Source organism: Erinaceus europaeus, unplaced genomic scaffold (assembly GCF_950295315.1).
Source record: "Erinaceus europaeus unplaced genomic scaffold, mEriEur2.1 scaffold_383, whole genome shotgun sequence".
NCBI classification, from domain to species: domain Eukaryota; kingdom Metazoa; phylum Chordata; class Mammalia; order Eulipotyphla; family Erinaceidae; genus Erinaceus; species Erinaceus europaeus.
The window spans coordinates 61,915-78,034 of NW_026647707.1; the positions used below are offsets into that span (position 1 = coordinate 61,915).

General features: G+C 67.7%; 1 protein-coding gene across 6 annotated transcripts in view; it reads right to left on the minus strand.

Annotated features, from left to right (window-relative positions):
• Positions 1–343: 343 nt before the first annotated feature.
• The window catches only part of RGS12 (regulator of G protein signaling 12), a 34,849-nt gene continuing 19,072 nt past the window's right edge, over positions 344–16,120 (minus strand). The window contains exons 9-17 of one of the 6 annotated variants that reach the window (XM_060184270.1): positions 13,739–13,815; positions 13,322–13,498; positions 12,833–12,906; positions 12,626–12,752; positions 10,880–10,991; positions 10,688–10,767; positions 10,422–10,575; positions 9,570–9,899; positions 344–584 (exon numbers count right to left, since the gene is read on the minus strand). In XM_060184270.1, coding sequence (XP_060040253.1) covers positions 412–584; positions 9,570–9,899; positions 10,422–10,575; positions 10,688–10,767; positions 10,880–10,991; positions 12,626–12,752; positions 12,833–12,906; positions 13,322–13,498; positions 13,739–13,815 — 1,304 coding nt within the window. In that variant the 3' untranslated portion in view covers positions 344–411. Of the gene's footprint in view, positions 585–8,892; positions 9,900–10,421; positions 10,576–10,687; positions 10,768–10,879; positions 10,992–12,625; positions 12,753–12,832; positions 12,907–13,321; positions 13,499–13,738; positions 13,816–16,120 lie in introns of those variants that run through there. The other 5 variants (XM_060184271.1, XM_060184272.1, XM_060184275.1 and 2 more) reach the window with 5 other exon arrangements.

Below are 16,120 nucleotides of genomic sequence, written 5' to 3' on the forward strand. Positions count from 1 at the left end.
ACCCAAGACCCACCTCCATCCCCGGGGTCCTCCTCCCCCACCCCCTGGGTCCCCCTCCCCCACCCCTGGGTCCCCCTCCCTCACCCCCTGGGTCCCCCTCCCCACCCCCTGGGTCTCCCTCCCCCACCCCCTGGGTCCCCCTCCCCACCCCCTGGGTCCCCCTCCCCCACCCCCTGGGTCCCCCTCCCCCACCCCCTGGGTCCTCCTCCCCCATCCCTGGGTTCTCCTCCCCCAACCCCTGGGTCCTCCTCCCCCAACCCCGAGGTTCTCCTCCATCTGCAAGGACTTCAAGAAAGCTTTATTGTGGGTGTGGCCGTGGGTGACACGGGGGTCTGGGGTTGAGGGTGGGGTGTCCCCAGCCTGTTGCTCCCTCCCCAGGGTGCTCTCTGCCCCCACGTCCCTCCTCCAGGCTCAGACAAAGGTGGCGTGGTGGCGACCGGCCCCGGGCCTGGCGGGGGGCTGCGGTGGGGGGTCCTTGCCGGGGCGCCACCTCCAGGGCGCCGTGTGCGCCCCCCACCCGGGTGCTGAGCCGGCTGCGTGGTCCCCGGTGATGGAGAAGCCGCCTTTGCCTCCACGTGCCCTGCCTGTGGAAGAAGAGACCGTCACCAGACCGCGAGGACCCCCGACCCTGCCGGGCCGCCCCAGCCCCAGAGACCCAGGCTGCCAGGACTGCGCGGAAGCTTCCAGATCCTGGGCGGTGGCCCGCCTCAGTCTGGGCAGATGGGTGGGGGCGCTATGGGGGTCAGCACACCAGGGCCTCACCTCTGCACCCCAGGACCCAGGGACACACCTCTGCACCCCAGGACCCAGGAACCTCACCTCTGCACCCCAGGACCCAGAACCCTCACCTCTGCACTCCAGGACCCAGGACCCCATCTCTGCACCCAAGGACCCAGGACCCTCACCTCTGCACCCAAGGACCCAGGACCCCATCTCTGCACCCAAGGACCCAGGACCCTCACCTCTACACCCCAAGGACCCAGGACCCTCACCTCTGCACCCCAGGGCCCTACCTCTGCACCCCAAGACCCAGGGCCTCACCTCTGCACACAAGGACCCAGGACCCCACCTCTGCACCCAAGGTCCCAGGACCCCACCTCTGCACCCAAGGACCAGGGCCCCACCTCTGCACCCAAGGACCCAGGACCCCACCTCTGCACCCCAAGGACCCAGGACCCCACCTCTGCACCCCAAGGACCCAGGACCCCACCTCTGCACCCCAAGGACCCAGGGCTCCACCTCTGCACCCCAAGGACCAAGGGTCCCACCTCTCCACCCAAGGACCCAGGACCCCATCTCTGCACCCAAGGACCCAGGGCCCCACCTCTGCACCCCAAGGACCCAGGACCCTCACCTCTGCACCCCATGGCCCCACATGTGCACCCAAGGACCCAGGGCCCCACCTCTGCACCCAAGGACCACGGGCCCCACCTCTGCACCCCAGGACCCAGGACCCCACCTCTGCACCCAAGGACCCAGGGCCCCACCTCTGCACCCAAGGACCCAGGACCCCACCTCTGCACCCAAGGACCCAGGGCCTCACCTCTGCACCCAAGGACCCAGGACCCCACCTCTGCACCCAGGGACCCAGGGCCTCACCTCTGCACCCAAGGACCCAGGACCCCACCTCTGCACCCCAAGGACACAGGGCCTCACCTCTGCACCCCAAGGACCCAGGGCTCCACTCTGCACCCAAGGACCCAGGGCCCCACCTCTGAACCCAAGGACCCAGGGCCCCACCTCTGCGCCCAAGAACCCAGGGCCTCACCTCTGCACCCAAGGACCCAGGGCCCCACCTCTGCACCCCAGAACCCAGGACCCTCACCTCGGCACCCCAGGACCCAGGACCCCATCTCTGCACTCAAGGACCCAGGACCCTCACCTCTACACCCCAAGGACCCAGGACTCTCACCTCTGCACCCCAGGGCCCTACCTCTGCACCCCAAGGACCCAGGGCCCTCACCTCTGCACCCAAGGACCCAGGGCCCCACCTCTGCACCCAAGGACCCAGGACCCCACCTCTGCACACAAGGACCCAGGGCCTCACCTCTGCACCCAAGGACCCAGGACCCCACATCTGCACCCCAAGGATCCAGGACCCTCACCTCTGCACCCAAGGACCCAGGACCCCACCTCTGCACCCAAGGACCCAGGACCCCATCTCTGCACCCAAGGACCCAGGACCCCACCTCTGCACCCAAAGGACACAGGACCCCACCTCTGCACCCCAAGGACACAGGACCTCACCTCTGCACCCCAAGGACCCAGGACCCCACCTCTGCACCCCAAGGACACAGGACCCCACCTCTGCACCCCAAGGACCAAGGGCCCCACCTCTGCACCCAAGGACCCAGGACCCCATCTCTGCACCCAAGGACCCAGGGCCCCACCTCTGCACCCCAAGGACCCAGGACCCTCACCTCTGCACCCCATAGCCCCACATGTGCACCCAAGGACCCAGGGCCCCACCTCTGCACCCAAGGACCCCAGGCCCCACCTCTGCACCCCAGGACCCAGGACCCCACCTCTGCACCCAAGGACCCAGGGCCTCACCTCTGCACCCCAAGGACCCAGGACCCCACCTCTGCACCCAAGGACCCAGGGCCCTCACCTCTGCACCCAAGGACTCAGGGCCCCACCTCTGCACCCAAGGACCCAGGACCCCACCTCTGCACCCAAGGACTCAGGGCCCTCACCTCTGCACCCAAGGACCCAGGACCCCACCTCTGCACCCAGGGACCCAAGGCCTCACCTCTGCACCCAAGGACCCAGGGCCTCACCTCTGCACCCCAAGCACCCAGGACCCCACCTCTGCACCCAAGGACTCAGGACCCCACCTCTGCACCCAAGGACCCAGGACCCCACCTCTGCACCCCAAGGACACAGGGCCTCACCTCTGCACCCCAAGGACCCAGGGCTCCACCTCTGCACCCCAAGGACCAAGGGCCCCACCTCTGCACCCAAGGACCCAGGACCCCATCTCTGCACCCAAGGACCCAGGGCCCCACCTCTGCACCCCAAGGACCCAGGACCCTCACCTCTGCACCCCATGGCCCCACATGTGCACCCAAGGACCCAGGACCCCACCTCTGCACCCAAGGACCCCGGGCCTCACCTCTGCACCCCAGGACCCAGGACCCCATCTCTGCACCCAAGGACCCAGGACCCTCACCTCTACACCCAAGGAACCAGGACCCCATCTCTGCACCCAAGGACCCAGGACCCTCACCTCTACACCCCAAGGACCCAGGACCCTCACCTCTGCACCCCAGGGCCCTACCTCTGCACCCCAAGACCCAGGGCCTCACCTCTGCACACAAGGACCCAGGACCCCACCTCTGCACCCAAGGTCTCAGGACCCCACCTCTGCACCCAAGGACCAGGGCCCCACCTCTGCACCCAAGGACCCAGGACCCTCACCTCTGCACCCAAGGACCCAGGACCCCATCTCTGCACCCAAGGACCCAGGACCCCACCTCTGCACCCCAAGGACCCAGGACCCCACCTCTGCACCCCAAGGACCCAGGGCTCCACCTCTGCACCCCAAGGACCAAGGGTCCCACCTCTCCACCCAAGGACCCAGGACCCCATCTCTGCACCCAAGGACCCAGGGCCCCACCTCTGCACCCCAGGACCCAGGACCCTCACCTCTGCACCCCATGGCCCCACATGTGCACCCAAGGACCCAGGGCCCCACCTCTGCACCCAAGGACCCCGGGCCCCACCTCTGCACCCCAGGACCCAGGACCCCACCTCTGCACCCAAGGACCCAGGGCCCCACCTCTGCACCCAAGCACCCAGGACCCCACCTCTGCACCCAAGGACCCAGGGCCTCACCTCTGCACCCAAGGACCCAGGACCCCACCTCTGCACCCAGGGACCCAGGGCCTCACCTCTGCACCCAAGGACCCAGGACCCCACCTCTGCACCCCAAGGACACAGGGCCTCACCTCTGCACCCCAAGGACCCAGGGCCCCACCTATGCACCCAAGAACCCAGGGCCCCACCTCTGAACCCAAGGACCCAGGGCCCCACCTCTGCACCCAAGAACCCAGGGCCTCACCTCTGCACCCAAGGACCCAGGGCCCCACCTCTGCACCCCAGAACCCAGGACCCTCACCTCGGCACCCCAGGACCCAGGACCCCATCTCTGCACTCAAGGACCCAGGACCCCACCTCTGCACCCAAGGACCCAGGACCCCATCTCTGCACCCAAGGACCCAGGACCCCACCTCTGCACCCAAAGGACACAGGACCCCACCTCTGCACCCCAAGGACACAGGACCTCACCTCTGCACCCCAAGGACCCAGGACCCCACCTCTGCACCCAAGGACCCAGGACCCCATCTCTGCACCCAAGGACCCAGGACCCCACCTCTGCACCCAAAGGACACAGGACCCCACCTCTGCACCCCAAGGACACAGGACCTCACCTCTGCACCCCAAGGACCCAGGACCCCACCTCTGCACCCCAAGGACACAGGACCCCACCTCTGCACCCCAAGGACCAAGGGCCCCACCTCTGCACCCAAGGACCCAGGACCCCATCTCTGCACCCAAGGACCCAGGGCCCCACCTCTGCACCCCAAGGACCCAGGACCCTCACCTCTGCACCCCATAGCCCCACATGTGCACCCAAGGACCCAGGGCCCCACCTCTGCACCCAAGGACCCCAGGCCCCACCTCTGCACCCCAGGACCCAGGACCCCACCTCTGCACCCAAGGACCCAGGGCCTCACCTCTGCACCCCAAGGACCCAGGACCCCACCTCTGCACCCAAGGACCCAGGGCCCTCACCTCTGCACCCAAGGACTCAGGGCCCCACCTCTGCACCCAAGGACCCAGGACCCCACCTCTGCACCCAAGGACTCAGGGCCCTCACCTCTGCACCCAAGGACCCAGGACCCCACCTCTGCACCCAGGGACCCAAGGCCTCACCTCTGCACCCAAGGACCCAGGGCCTCACCTCTGCACCCCAAGCACCCAGGACCCCACCTCTGCACCCAAGGACTCAGGACCCCACCTCTGCACCCAAGGACCCAGGACCCCACCTCTGCACCCCAAGGACACAGGGCCTCACCTCTGCACCCCAAGGACCCAGGGCTCCACCTCTGCACCCCAAGGACCAAGGGCCCCACCTCTGCACCCAAGGACCCAGGACCCCATCTCTGCACCCAAGGACCCAGGGCCCCACCTCTGCACCCCAAGGACCCAGGACCCTCACCTCTGCACCCCATGGCCCCACATGTGCACCCAAGGACCCAGGACCCCACCTCTGCACCCAAGGACCCCGGGCCTCACCTCTGCACCCCAGGACCCAGGACCCCATCTCTGCACCCAAGGACCCAGGACCCTCACCTCTACACCCAAGGAACCAGGACCCCATCTCTGCACCCAAGGACCCAGGACCCTCACCTCTACACCCCAAGGACCCAGGACCCTCACCTCTGCACCCCAGGGCCCTACCTCTGCACCCCAAGACCCAGGGCCTCACCTCTGCACACAAGGACCCAGGACCCCACCTCTGCACCCAAGGTCTCAGGACCCCACCTCTGCACCCAAGGACCAGGGCCCCACCTCTGCACCCAAGGACCCAGGACCCTCACCTCTGCACCCAAGGACCCAGGACCCCATCTCTGCACCCAAGGACCCAGGACCCCACCTCTGCACCCCAAGGACCCAGGACCCCACCTCTGCACCCCAAGGACCCAGGGCTCCACCTCTGCACCCCAAGGACCAAGGGTCCCACCTCTCCACCCAAGGACCCAGGACCCCATCTCTGCACCCAAGGACCCAGGGCCCCACCTCTGCACCCCAGGACCCAGGACCCTCACCTCTGCACCCCATGGCCCCACATGTGCACCCAAGGACCCAGGGCCCCACCTCTGCACCCAAGGACCCCGGGCCCCACCTCTGCACCCCAGGACCCAGGACCCCACCTCTGCACCCAAGGACCCAGGGCCCCACCTCTGCACCCAAGCACCCAGGACCCCACCTCTGCACCCAAGGACCCAGGGCCTCACCTCTGCACCCAAGGACCCAGGACCCCACCTCTGCACCCAGGGACCCAGGGCCTCACCTCTGCACCCAAGGACCCAGGACCCCACCTCTGCACCCCAAGGACACAGGGCCTCACCTCTGCACCCCAAGGACCCAGGGCCCCACCTATGCACCCAAGAACCCAGGGCCCCACCTCTGAACCCAAGGACCCAGGGCCCCACCTCTGCACCCAAGAACCCAGGGCCTCACCTCTGCACCCAAGGACCCAGGGCCCCACCTCTGCACCCCAGAACCCAGGACCCTCACCTCGGCACCCCAGGACCCAGGACCCCATCTCTGCACTCAAGGACCCAGGACCCTCACCTCTACACCCCAAGGACCCAGGACTCTCACCTCTGCACCCCAGGGCCCTACCTCTGCACCCCAAGGACCCAGGGCCCTCACCTCTGCACCCAAGGACCCAGGGCCCCACCTCTGCACCCAAGGACCCAGGACCCCACCTCTGCACCCAAGGACCCAGGGCCTCACCTCTGCACCCAAGGACCCAGGACCCCACCTCTGCACCCAGGGACCCAGGGCCTCACCTCTGCACCCAAGGACCCAGGACCCTCACCTCTGCACCCAAGGACCCAGGACCCCATCTCTGCACCCAAGGACCCAGGACCCCACCTCTGCACCCCAAGGACACAGGGCCTCACCTCTGCACCCCAAGGACCCAGGGCTCCACCTCTGCACCCCAAGGACCAAGGGCCCCACCTTTGCACCCAAGGACCCAGGACCCTCACCTCTGCACCCCATGGCCCCACATGTGCACCCAAGGACCCCGGGCCCCACCTCTGCACCCCAGGACCCAGGACCCCACCTCTGCACCCCAAGGACCCAGGGCCCCACCTATGCACCCAAGAACCTAGGGCCTCACCTCTGAACCCAAGGACCCAGGGCCCCACCTCTGCACCCAAGAACCCAGGGCCTCACCTCTGCACCCAAGGACCCAGGGCCCCACCTCTGCACCCCAGAACCCAGGACCCTCACCTCTGCACCCCAAGGACCCAGGATCCTCACCTCTGCACCCCAAGGACCCAGGACCCTCACCTCTGCACCCAAGGACCCAGGGCCCCACCTCGGCACCCCAGGACCCAGGACCCCACCTCTGCACCTCAAGCACTCAGGACCTCACCTCTGCACCCCAAGGACCCAGGGCCCTCACCTCTGCACCCAAGGACCCAGGGCCCCACCTCTGCACCCCAGGACCCAGGACCCCATCTGCACCCAAGGCTTCGGGGCCCCACCTCTATACCCCGAGAGTCCAGGGCCCCCAGACCAGCTCCCTGGTTCAAGTGGGCAGGACTGAGCAGCTGCACACCCCTGGGGGGTCTCCCATGGGATCCCCGGTGGTGACGGCCCAGGGACACTCCTGCAGCCAGTGGACTCCATGTCCCCTGTGCCCGAGTCCCGTCGCTGGGCCCAGGCAGCAGAGGACAGGGTGTGTCCCCTAGGGTTGTCGTCAGGGCTGTGTGGGAGGCCTGCAGGCTCGGTGGGGGACCCCGTTTCTGGGGCTCTGCCATTCCAGCTGGCTCTGGCAGGGAGTGCCAGGGCTGTGTAAACCCCTCCCCCACCACTTGGGAGCACCTCCAGGGGCATGGGAGGCCTCCTGTCCTCCCCCAGACACCCTGTCCGGCCGTCCATGGGCCAGCTCCAGGCTGTCTGTCCAGCCTCTGCTCCCTGTGCTCTGAGCCCCAGAGCTCCCTCGGACCCTCCCCGCCATGACTGCGAGACCCTCCCCCGAGGCCTGCTCACTCTGCCCTGCCCCCTAGCTCCCACCCCCTGCTCCAGAAGACTGTTCAGCCTGAACTGTGAGCCTGCCCTGTCACCTCCTCCAGGTAGCCCCCCTGGGAATGCCCCCCCAGAAGTGCCAGTAGCAAAGATGGCATGCCACTGGACAGAAAAGTTGTGGTGGGGGCCAGGAACACACCTCACCCTCCCTCTGAGCCTCCTGGACCCTCTGCCAGCCTCCGCGATGCCCTGGGTCAGGTGAGGGCACCACATATCTGGGTTGGGGCTATGGGGGAGGATGGGAGCAGGTCACAGCGTCCACTGCGGCGGGGGGGGGGGGCAGGACTCAGCAGGAGGGGCTCAGGGGGGTGCACCTGGGGGTCCTGCTCACCTGCTGAGGGATCCCTGGCCTGGGGCTGCCCACCCCCAGCATTGGGGGGTTATTAAGAAAGCCAGGGAGGGGTTCCCAGTGTCCCTAGTGGGAGGGGGCGGGCGGCCTCTGCTGGATGGAGGAGGCCCTGGACAGGCCTGGAGCTGAGGGGACAAGTGGCCGGAGTGGCCGGCTGCCCTCCCCTAGGGCCCAGCTGGTGAGACTCCAGCAGCTATGGGTTCAGGCCATGGAGGGGCTAACCACTGGCAGCCTCTGCTCAGATGCCCCGCCCACTCCGGGAATAAGGCTGGGCTCCCAGTGTCTGCTGGGAAGTGGGGCCCCCACACGCCTGCAGGGACCTGTGACTGGGGAGGGGGTGAGGGGGGCATCACTGTGCTTCTCTCGGGTCCCAGCACCCAGTGGTGTGGCCTCAAGGACTTCCAGGGGGCCCTGACCCCACACGGCCAGGCCTGAGCTGCCGGGGGGGTGGTGTGTGTGTGCATGTGCCCCATTTACCGGCCGGGATGAGTGGGCGCCCCCCCTCCGCAGTCCTGGGGTCTGGGTGAGCCCTCTGCCCGAGCTAGGTGGCACCGTGCACGGCGTGTGCTGGGGGGCCCTACGCCGCCCCCACCAGGTGTCCAGTGACCCCCCCCCCCCCGTCCCCTGGGAGTGCTATACCCACCCTGCAAAGTCCGTCCTGTCTTCTGAATGGAAACAGGTGTCAGTGAAAAAGAGTTTGAAACCAGAGGTGCTGAGACCAAGAGTTTATTGGAGGGACAGAGAGCGGCGCAGGGGGGCACATGCAGCGAGACGCCCCCCAGCAGAGCCCCGTGACGCCCCAAGACGCGGAATGCTCCCCGCCACCCTCGCCCCATCCTGCTGTCCGAGCTCAGAGGACGGGTCAGGGGGAGCTCATGGCATGGCCCCTCAGCCCCACCCAGTAGATCAGTCCCAGAGTGCCGGCCTCACGGAGGGGCTGGGAAGAAGCCCCCCCCCCAGTTGGACGTGCTTATCTGGGGGGGCAGCCTGCACACCTGGCACCTGGCTGGAGCGCTTCCTGGGGGAAGTGAGGGGCAGTCCTCACTGCACCCACACCCAGCACCCGAGGTACTGCCCACCCTTGTCACGCTTAGGCCTTCTGCTCCCTCTGGAGATGGGATAGTCACGCCAGGGCCTGGCTGTGCACTGGACCAGGGAGGGACCTGGTGTCACGCCAGGGCCTGGCTGTGCGCTGGACCAGGGAGGGACCTGGTGTCATGTCAGAGCCTGACTGCACTGGACCAGGGAGGGGACCCGGTGTCACCTGGGCCTGGCTGTGCCCCCCCACCCCGCCTTCCCACCCAGCCCCTTGCTGTTCAGTCCCGTCAGTAAGAACCACAGTGGGCTGGACGCAGGGCGGCGGGCGGCAGTCAGAATGGAGAGGTACCTGGTCTCGGCGGCGCCCCATCCTGCAGGCTGGGGGGTGTCGGCAGCGGGGTGCTGGGGGGGCTGCAGGCGAACCCCTCCCCCGTGGGGGACGGGCTGGCCTGGGCCTCGCGCTCTGGGGAGCCGGGGCTGGGGGGGCCGGGCGGCGAGGCCCCCGGCGGGCTGGCGGATGAGTCGGGGCTGGAGGTGGGGTCGGGGGGGCTGGCGGCGGCGGGAAGGGGCGCGGGGGGCAGCCGCAAGAAGTCGGGGAGCTCCAGGTCTTCCTTCCTCAGCAGCCCGCGCTGGTCGTCGGCCCGGCTGCTCTGAGCCTTGGAAATGAGCTCAAAAAACTCTGCGGGAGAGAGCCCCCCGGGGTGGGGTCGGCGGGCTGCTGGGGGACACCCCCAGACCCGCCATGGCCCGGTGCTGCGGCTTCCAGCAAAGTCTGCCCGGGAGGTGGCCTCCCCGCCGTCAGCCAGGGCGCGGTGGCACTGGTCACCGGGTCCGTGTGGCCAGGCTTCTGCGGGCCCTGCCCCCGTCCACTACCTCCTTCAGCACGGCCCCGGGGAGGACCGGCAGGTGTGGGAGCCCCCCGGGCACAGCGGCGACCCCTCCTGCCTCGCCCGGCAGCCCCTGCCCACCCGCTCTCGCCCTTGGGTGTGAACAGAGGTGAGGGGTGCGGGGCCGAGGCCGGGGCAGCGGAGGTGAGCGTGGGCAGCGGCGACCGTTAGAAGCTTCTGCAAGAGTGAGTGGGGCCTCCTGGCTCCTCCCTCCTGCCAGCCCTGCCAGGGCGCTACGCTGGCAAGTGGCCCCCCGACAGCCCGGCCCGGGGGTCCGGGCGGGCGCACGGCGAGTTAACGAGAGGCACACGTACCCTCCGCTTCGTCCACATTGATTCTCTGACTTTTTTTTCCCCCCATCTTTGCAATGGCTTCTTCTTGCTTTGGAAGCCGCGGTTCCCTAGCACTCTTCCCACGGGCGCCTCTTAGCTTAATAGAATTGGACTTGCCTAGCGGCCTGTCCTCTGCCTGCATCGGAAGGAAAGCACAGTGCCACTGGCGCGCCAGGCAGGGGACACAGCCGCGGCGGGCGGGACGGTGCGGGCGGGGCGGGGCGGGCGGGCACACCCCGGGGCATTACCAGAGCCGAGTGGGTTCTGGAGCTGCAGTTGGCGGCCGGAGTCTGTCTGCCGGGTGCACTGCTCTGTCTCTCTGTGGGGACTGAGCACAGGGGGGTCTGCGGTCACGGGGGTCCCCCACGCTCGAACCCGGCGGCATCTCCGCTGAGGGAGGGCTGCCCCCTTACGGCCGGCGGGTCGGGCGGGGGACCCACCTTTGCCGCGGCTGGGCTCCCTTTCCTCTAGGATGACCCGCTGTCCGTCCAGGCTGGCGATGGGGGCGCCGAGGTCCAGGGGTGTCCTCTCCCCGCTCTGGAGGCAGAGGGGCTGTGAGCAGCCCAGCCGGACAGAATGTTCCAGAACCGCCCGGGGCCCTGGGGCTGCCCAGAGCCGGACCCCGACCTCCTCAGCGCTCTGCCAGGTGGGCTCCCGGACCTGCGGACCCCCCAGCACCACCACACTGACGGGGAGATCGGGGTGCAGGGGCTGTGCTGGGTGAGGGCCGAGGTCTCAGCCACCCCGGGAGCTGCCACCCGCACGGTCCCGTTCCGGCTCCTGAGCATGTGAGAGCCTGAAGGGGGTCTAGCGGGTGGAGCTCACACCTTACCACGCACATGGCCCCGGGTTCGAGCCCCGGCACCGGGTCAGAGAATTTTTTAAGATGAGGGCCCTCTGGGAGATGGCTCAGCCGGTACAGCACACACTTTGCCACGCTCAAGAACCTGGGTTCGAGCCCTGGGCACCACACCGGAGCACCCGGTGGAGCGGCGCTGTGGAGCCTCCCCCTGTCCTTCCCGCCCCATCTGGAAAAGCAGGGCCGTCGGGAGCGGTGGACCGTGCAGGCCGGATGCCCCAGCAAGCCCAGGCGGCAAGAAGGCTTGGCACCAGACGGCACAGCTCTCCGGCATCAAAAGCGAGTGCTCGGGGGAGGCAGCGCCATGGCCCTGCCAGAGACCCTCCCGCCTGATGCCGAGGCGTCATCCCCAGCACCGCCGGCAGCCACAGCGCAGCAGGGCTCCGGGGAAAAGTGACCGCTTGATCGACCAGTTAAAAATAAAGGTGACGGTATAAGGATTCTGCAGAAGAGTCTCCTGCCAGAGGCTCCGAGGCCCCAGGTTCAAGCCCCAGCACCACCAGCAGCCAGGGCTCAGCAGGGCTCTTGGGAAACAATAATAATAATAATAATAATTCACAAAAAGCTCTCCTGCCGGAGGCTCTGAGGCCCCAGGGTCCACCCCCAGCACCACCACCAGCCAGGGCTCAGCGGGGCTCTGGGCTCTGTGTGTCTCTCTCATTAAAATAAAACAAATAGGTCTGGGGACCCGTAGCACAGGGGCTCTGCAAACAGAGTCTCCTGCCAGAGGCTCTGAGGTCCCAGGTTTAATCCCCAGCACCAGCAGCCAGAGCTGAGCAGGGCTCTGGGGAAACAGTAATAATAAAATTAAAATAAAAGTGGACGTCCTTCCCCACCTGCAGGGGAGTCGCTTCCCAGGCGGTGAAGCAGGTCTGCAGGTGTCTGTCTTTCTCTCCCCCTCTCTGTCTTCCCCTCCTCTCTCCATGTCTCTCTGTCCTAGCCAACAACGACGACATCAATAATAACTACAACAATAAAACAAGGGCAACAAAAGGTATTGGAAATAAATCATTAAAAACAAAACCGGTAAGAGTGGAGGTCCTGTCAGCCCAGTACTGCTGTCGTCACTCTGTGAAGCTGCTAGGAAGCACCCAGGGTCCCACACTGACAGTCGGGGCCCTCAGTGGGACGGCCTGGTGACAGCCCGGGAAGGGACAGGAGACCCGGCCACAGCCCCCTCCGTCTCCCCCTCCTCTCTGCCCTCCCTGCACCTCCATGCCCCACCCGGGTCAGGGTCCAGGAGGCAGGGGACCGGGTGATGACACGGGGCCACCCTCGGGTCCCATGGCCGCCTGGGGGACGCAGGGACGGCGCGATGTCCACTCACCAGCCGGGCCACCAGCTCGCCCAGTTGCAGGCCGTACTTGGCCACCACCGGCCGCAGCACCTCCGTCACGGGCTTGGTGGGCTTGGCCTTGAGCCCCACGGAGCGGTTGATGGGGACCAGGTCCAGGCTGTGGGGACAGGGAGGACGCAGGTGACACGCTGTGGTGGACAGGGAGCGGGGAGCGGGGGCGGGGGCCTGGTCTCTCACCGGAACAGAGTCCGCTTCTCCAGCCGCAGGTCCCGGGATTCCAGGATGCTGCTGTCCTGGTGTAGCACCAGAGGCTTTGGGACAGACAGGGTGCAGTCGGGCATCAGGGGGACAGGACAGCAGGGGGCGGGGCATCGGGGGACAGGACAGCAGGGGGCGGGGCGTCGGGGACAGGACGTCAGAGGGCGGGGCGTCGAGGGACAGGACAGCAGGGGCGGGGCATCGGGGGACATGACGTCAGGGGGCGGGGCCTCGCGGACAGGACATTGACAGTGCGCACGTGGAATGGGGCCATCAAAGGGGATGAGGACACCAGGGAGGCCCAAGGTGTCAGAGACAAAGGCCCCACATCACCGGGAGGGCGCATGCAGGCCCTGCCAGGCATGGGGGTGGGGCAGGGTGGGGAGGTGTCCCAGACGGGGTGTGGGGGGGGTCGAGGCAGGTGTGGGGGGGTCCCAGGAGGTGTCGGGGCCCAGGCAGGGCACCCACCTTGTCGCCGCCCACCAGAAAGAGGTCGACGGCCGCCCCGCTGAGCCCCTGGCGCTCACACAGCCCGGCCAGCAGGTCCCGGATGGGCGTCCCTGGCCGCACCGGCACTCGGCAGCTGGAACCGTCAGGCAGCTGGATGGAGCAGTGTCGGGGCGCGGGGGTCCTGCCGGCCTCCGCCTGGGCCCGCGGACATGGGGGTCACCGAGCGTGGGCACCCGGCCCTGCCGCCGACAACCCTCCCGGGCCGCGGCCTCCTCCCACCCCGGGGTGAGGGTGCGGAAGACAGCAGGTGAGCTGTGGGGGTGTCAGCCGGCAGAGAACAAAGCCCCCCGAACAAAGCCAGGTATTTTTAGGACGCGCGGCCCCCGCCCCGCCGAGAAGCCAAGCCGCACCTGGGCCCGGGACGCGGGGACTCACCGGGTCCAGGCTCCCCGCAGAGGACACAGAGCCCTGGGACTCTCGCCTGCCCAGGCCGCCGTTGGGGTGCGGGGGGTCTGCGGGCGGGGACAGGAGGCCGGTCATGTGGGCGGCCCTCCCTGCCTCCCCGCACCCATGCATGGGGGACAGAGCCCCGCCTGGGCAGCGTGGATGGCGGCCACGGCCCGGCCCACCTGTCCTCAGCTTTCCTGCAAGGCCGCAGAGCCAGCCAGACGGAGACAGAAAGACAGACACCCCCTGGGGCAGGCCGGCACCTCCAGTGAGCCCTCCCGGCTCGGGGCTCGGCTCCGGGACCCCGGGTAGCAGAACACCCGCCTCCCTCTGGGGCGGCCCAGGTTCAGGCCCAGCACCCCATGGGAGGGGCTGTGGCACTGGGGGAGGCTCCCATCAGAGCTGTCTCTCCTGCTGGCTGTCCCAATCTGTCTCTCTGATCACGGTGCACGAGGCCACAGCTGAGTGGAAAAAGAAAATCAGACGCAGTGGTCCGGAGGTGGCGCAGTGGTAGAGCTCTGGACTCTCAAGCATGAGGTCCCGAGTTCCATCCCCGGCAGCACATGTGCCAGAGTGACGTCTGGTTCTTTCTCTCTCTCTCCTCCTTGCTCATAAATAAAACCTTAAAAAAAAGAAAGCAAAGAACATCAGACGGAAGCTGGGCCGGCTCCCCCCACACCGCCGGTGTTCAGGGTGAGGTGTGATGGGTCTCTGACCCCTGACCCACCCAGGGGCGCCTGACACGCTTCTGGCGTGCCCTGCTCAGAAGGTTCTGGAAGCCCTGCCCAGCCCAAGCTCCCGCAGCCCCTGCAACCAGGAGAAAGTCTGTCAGGAGCAGGCAGGAACTCCGTCTACAGGGACCAGATAGTAAACATACCACACTTTATGGCGTGCATGCACAGAATGACCCCCTAGCTAGAGCCCACGGCCCACACGGGCACTGGGCACGGTGCCAAGGGGGCTGCGGGGTCTCTCCTCTCTCAGCACCCTGCACAGCACCCAGGGAGCCCATGGAGGGTGGGCAGGGCTGTGGGGTCTCTCCTCTCTCAGCACCCTGCACAGCACCCAGGGAGCCCCATGGAGGGTGGGCAGGGCTGTGGGGTCTCTCCTCTCTCAGCACCAGGCACAGCACCCAGGGAGCCCATGGAGGTGGGCAGGGCTGTGGGGTCTCTCCTCTCTCAGCACCAGGCACAGCACCCAGGGAGCCCATGGAGGGTGGGCAGGGCTGTGGGGTCTCTCCTCTCTCAGCACCCTGCACAGCACCCAGGGAGCCCATGGAGGGTGGGCAGGGCTGTGGGGTCTCTCCTCCCTCAGCACCAGGCACAGCATCCAGGGAGCCCATGGAGGGTGGGCAGGGCTGTGGGGTTTCTCCTCTCTCAGCACCCTACACAGCACCCAGGGAGCCCATGGAGGGTGGGCAGGGCTGTGGGGTGTCTCCTCTCTCAGCACCCTGCACAGCACCCAGGGAGCCCATGGAGGGTGGGCAGGGCTGTGGGGTCTCTCCTCTCTCAGCACCAGGCACAGCATCCAGGGAGCCCATGGAGGGTGGGCAGGGCTGTGGGGTCTCTCCTCTCTCAGCACCAGGCACAGCACCCAGGGAGCCCATGGAGGGTGGGCAGGGCTGTGGGGTGTCTCCTCTCTCAGCACCCTGCACAGCACCCAGGGAGCCCATGGAGGGTGGGCAGGGCTGTGGGGTCTCTCCTCTCCCAGCACCAGGCACAGCACCCAGGGAGCCCATGGAGGGTGGGCAGGGCTGTGGGGTCTCTCCTCTCTCAGCACCCTGCACAGCACCCAGGGAGCCCATGGAGGGTGGGCAGGGCTGTGGGGTCTCTCCTCTCTCAGCACCAGGCACAGCACCCAGGGAGCCCATGGAGGGTGGGCAGGGCTGTGGGGTCTCTCCTCTCTCAGCACCCTGCACAGCACCCAGGGAGCCCATGGAGGGTGAGCAGGGCTGTGGGGTCTCTCCTCTCTCAGCACCAGGCACAGCACCCAGGGAGCCCATGGAGGGTGGGCAGGGCTGTGGGGTCTCTCCTCTCTCAGCACCATGCACAGCACCCAGGGAGCCCATGGAGGGTGGGCAGGGCTGTGGGGTGTCTCCTCTCTCAGCACCAGGCACAGCACCCAGGGAGCCCATGGAGGGTGGGCAGGGCTGTGGGGTCTCTCCTCTCTCAGCACCCTGCACAGCACCCAGGGAGCCCATGGAGGGTGGGCAGGGCTGTGGGGTCTCTCCTCTCTCAGCACCCTGCACAGCACCCAGGGAGCCATGGAGGGTGGGCAGGGCTGTGGGGTCTCTCCTCTCCCAGCACCAGGCACAGCACCCAGGGAGCCCATGGAGGGTGGGCAGGGCTGTGGGGTCTCTCCTCTCTCAGC